The 4505-nt window shown below is 30.0% G+C and overlaps 1 protein-coding gene across 1 annotated transcript; it reads right to left on the bottom strand.

The window, feature by feature from the left end:
- Window positions 1-1646: 1646 nt before the first annotated feature.
- LOC108577811 (phosphatidylinositol transfer protein alpha isoform) lies at window positions 1647-3868 on the bottom strand. Its single transcript, XM_017941016.1, has 6 exons — window positions 3734-3868; window positions 3287-3317; window positions 2418-2681; window positions 2223-2300; window positions 1774-2154; window positions 1647-1691 (listed from the first exon to the last, which is right to left on the bottom strand). Exons 1-6 carry the CDS (start codon window positions 3748-3750, stop codon window positions 1647-1649), a joined length of 816 nt encoding a protein of 271 aa, XP_017796505.1. The 5' UTR covers window positions 3751-3868.
- Between the last annotated feature and the right edge of the window lie 637 nt (window positions 3869-4505).

Genomic DNA, 4505 nt, shown 5'->3' with positions numbered 1-4505 from the left:
AGAAGTCAATAAATTTTATATATCGCGATTCTTTGTCATTTTTTCCTACGTAATTCCGCGTCACAAAATATATATGTAAATATGCAAAAAGTTATGCATATATGCTTGTACACATATATATCAGTGCTTCATTATTAACTTCTTAGCAACATTATAGGAATCTTTATTCTCGATTTCTACCCTGCTTGCCTTGGGGTGATGACTAATAAACTATCTAATAAAAGTAACACTAACGCACAAAGATGGTAGATACTGCTCACAATGAGATTTTATTTTAAAATCTCTGTTAATATCGTAATCCGACGAGATCGCACATCGAACTTAAACACTAAAATTCACAACTGAGCAGCACAAATCCTGATACTCCCTGTATTAAGATCTCCAAAGTTAATAGTTATTTTGCTTAAATTGCATTTCTAAACTATCTTAAATACTACACTATAGATCCCAGCATAACAGGTAACAGATAACAGTATACATATAATTTGTGCAAACGACAATTACAGTTCTTCTCCAACTATATTTTAATCGAAGCTTGTTTTTTTGCATAAGCGAATATATTGGATATGATATTTAATTAGGTTCCATTTGTTGTACAGAGATCTATTGGAATGCAAAGAAATATATAAGTATATATAACATTTCAATCTGAATTTCATTGTATGCCTCTTTCTTTATATACAATAATGCACCCTTCCAGCATTTACCAACTTTCATAGTGAAATAGTTTTTCCTCTATATACGTGTGTGTGTGTGTGTGTGTGTGTTATGTATGTGTATACCAACTTAATTACTTTACACCATTGTTTTCGTACTTTTCACAAACAATATAATTCAAATTTATCAAGTTGGTCCTAATTGTGATGCACATTTTTTGTTTTTTAATCAAAACCACAAAATGTAAAGAAAGCATAGTTACTATCACTTGCTAATTGTCTGTTATTTTATCTATATTAACAATAACACTGAACGTTAGTAAATTACCACAAAATTAGTTTTCAATTGCAGAATTGCTAAAATACTTTCGTTTAATTTTTCTTATTATTATACATTGTATATTTGGGCTTCAAGAACTTCAACCACATTGCATAAATTCGTCAAAGCAGCAATTATTACATAAATGTAACGACATTCCTTCTTTTAAACCATAACATACTGAGTCTAACACGCAAACCATAAACTGCTTGTCATCAGACTTGCAAGTTTTGTGTCAAATGTTCTTGTTTGTGTAATGCAGCAAACATTCTGAACGGCTTATTTATAAATTTTAATATCGAACTACTATGGTGTTAAATAACAATTACATTTTTTCCACCTATATTCATTTTTATCGAACTGTACTCTTTTTTTGTATATTTTATACATCATATAGGTTGAACTGATTCGTATCAGTTCTCTCTTATCATTGGCTATATTATAATCTTTGACTGTAGATACATTTAAAACGCTCGTAAATGTAAATAAATTAAAGTAATAAGTAACTGTAATAGACACTGAATCTAAACACTTAAATTCTGGAAATTGTCCCGATCCTGCAGGATCGCCTATGACAAAACATATGTGAGTGTATTTCCATAGGTATGTGTATGTATCCGAGACATATGAGGAAATTGATTTAACCATTCATAATAGAAGCTGTCAAAGCTTCAATCATCAGCTCGCATACCTCTTACTTCACCTTGATGTCTTTGCTGAAAAATTTAAAGGTCCTCTTTAACTAACTGCAAACTGTAACCAGTAACTACAGTAAGTTAAACTGAAGCAATTATTTACCCTATCTAATTCTTCTTTTGTGCTCTCTTCAATTGCCCTAATATCATCCATAGTTAAACCATACCAACGATCTATCCAACAAAACACTTGCCTATGAAAGTTAGTAAAAAGACGCCTTTCTGCTTTCTGAATAAAACTTTCAACACGGGTTTGTAGCCCAAACCATTTAAATTCACAAGTGACTAGCTTATAGCATGTCATCACAGGTTGAACTTTATTCTTCCAATCTTTACCAACAAGTGGACCCCGACCTGTCTTCACAGATTTGAATTTAGTTGGATCTTCATCTTCTTTATAATCAGCACTTCCAATTGGATCATTTGCAATATCTATATGTATCACTTCTCTTATTTTTAACTTATCAGAAGACAATTCATGAACCTGTTAAAAACTAATAATATAATATACATAGAATAAAATTACATATTTTCTAAAGTTTTTGTACATACATTATGTTGATTTCCAACATCGTCAATGTGAAATGATTCTATCATAATTACAAAATTTTCTTTCATGTATCCAGGATTCTGCACAGAAAATGGTAACATAAAAATACAAATTAGAAAACCAAAAAATTTTTTAAAAATAATAATTGAAAAAACTAGGAATAATTGTATTAATATTATTACAAAAATAATACTTACAGTAATAACTGTTTTGCAATAAGGATAAGCATTCCAAGCTTCTTCGTGAATTTCCAAGGAATTCTTTGGTAGCATAATGCGAATAAAACCAGGCACTTTACTAGCTAAATGATAAATCTTGTATGTATATTGACCTGAAGAATATTTTCCACCAAGCAAGGGATAATCTGTGAATGGCTCATTTTTTAACACTTCTATACCCTCTCCTCCTCCAGTATTATTTTTGCTAGCTTCTGCTACAGAATACAGCTGAGCCACTTGATACTGCCATGAAGTAAATCATATTTCATAATACAATATATACATGATAAAATTAAGCTATAGACAACATAAAATTTATTTCGATTAAAAAACATTTATTAAATTAGTGGAATCTGTTTATAGACCCACACATTTCTTTTAAATACTTTTTTGTTTTATGAGGAAAATTGAATTATATATAATTTATTAAAGAAAACACTATCACCTCTATACCTCTAAATAATTTTCTTTCCACAGAAAGCATAAAAATAAAAAAACTAGCATTCATAAATATATTAATACCTAAACTAAACAATTAAAGATTAGATCACAATAATCAGAATAAGAAAAAATATTTATTACATCATAAACTTGAATAACAACGAGTCTAACAATGAAATTAGCATGATTCAACAACATTTGACAGATACATTGAGTTAAAAAACCAAAACAACATTCATAATAATCACATGCTTCTAAATAAACGTTAATTAAATGAGTTGCAATTTTTACCAATTGCATAGTAATGATGTAAAAGCTAATTTAAGGTAGTTTTTCTTTTTCTAACTAAATAACACATTTCAAAGTGGGTCATTATAATGAAACTTTACTGTTCATCAAATACATACCTCTTCCACTGTAAGAGGTACAGTGACACGACTGTAACAAAGAGATTAACAAATTACATTTATCAATTAATAAGTAAAAATTATAAGATATGAATCATCTATCTATATGCAGTGGCCTTGAGTACACTCAAGTATGAAATCAAATATCATACATCAGGTATAGAAAACCGAACAACAGATAATACCGAAAGATGAAAAATAAAAGATGAATTTTTTTGAAAATGTTCCTTATTGGTCAAAGTAAGAATGAAGTTGTTCACACTGTACAAAATTCTGGTCATACGAATGGTAAGGGATGAAAGTACATCCCTCTTTGCCCCTCCAATCCAACCCGCCGTTAAAGATTAGTAACCATATCCCGAGAATTGAATTGGTTTTAAATGTACGATCGGTAATCGTTTATCGTGTTGTATTAAACTAACAGTAAAGAATCTCACAAGAACTTACAATTCTTTGATGAGCATTTTAACAAGCAGAGCACATGGGCTGCAGTAATTTCAGTGCGACCACACAGAACCACCCTTGCTTCAGCAAATTCACTCGTGTTATCTCTCAGCCCGCAGTCATACGCATACAACAGTGCTGACTTCCCAACCGACTGCCACACACTCGAATCACTCAGTAGTTACTACACGGCCGCAGCCACCAAAAAGCACATATACTTGCGCACACGTGCACATCGAATTTCCCCTACCATCTCACAGGCATTTTGCAAATGACGTCATGCTTACATGCATCTTAGTTCGCATGCGCATCTATCATCTATCAAGTTTACAATTATTTAGTCTGGGGATTTTAGACAGAATTTTGTTTATGTACAAACACTTCAAAGCAATTGTAAAAATTATGACTCTTAATGCATTTTGTATGTATTGTTGAAAAAATATATATGTACGTTACAATTTTTACTTAATTCAATTTCAATTTTATTTAAATGTGTTTCATACATATAAGTAGAATTTGAAATCAAAAAACTACAAAATTCACGACGATTTTCATGAAAATTGAAAATAAAGAATTACAAAATTTACAAGTGGTAAACTTCATTTAAATCGAATAAATATTTAGTTTCAACCAGATTTTTTTTTCAGCTAAGTTAAATTTTCATTTTTATTTTGTATTTCTGACTTTAGTTTTATGAACGATATGTACGTGAATTGTCATATAAATAAAAGTAGTTTACAATGTTAGTATGCTTAACTTTTATAATACTTAATTC

The sequence above is a fragment of the Habropoda laboriosa genome, unplaced genomic scaffold (assembly GCF_001263275.1).
Source record: "Habropoda laboriosa isolate 0110345459 unplaced genomic scaffold, ASM126327v1 scaffold816, whole genome shotgun sequence".
Taxonomy (NCBI): Eukaryota; Metazoa; Arthropoda; class Insecta; order Hymenoptera; family Apidae; genus Habropoda; species Habropoda laboriosa.
The sequence above is the reverse complement of the archived record's forward strand: the minus strand, read 5'-3'. Positions and strand labels throughout refer to the sequence as shown.

Bases quoted from the DNA above. Each gene is read 5' to 3' on its own strand.
- LOC108577811 (XM_017941016.1), bottom strand. The intron at 2,301-2,417 runs GTAAGTATTATT...TTTTCTGTGCAG, and splicing joins ATTGCAAAACAGTTATTACT to AATCCTGGATACATGAAAGA. The intron at 2,155-2,222 runs GTATGTACAAAA...AGTTTTTAACAG, and splicing joins ATGTTGGAAATCAACATAAT to GTTCATGAATTGTCTTCTGA.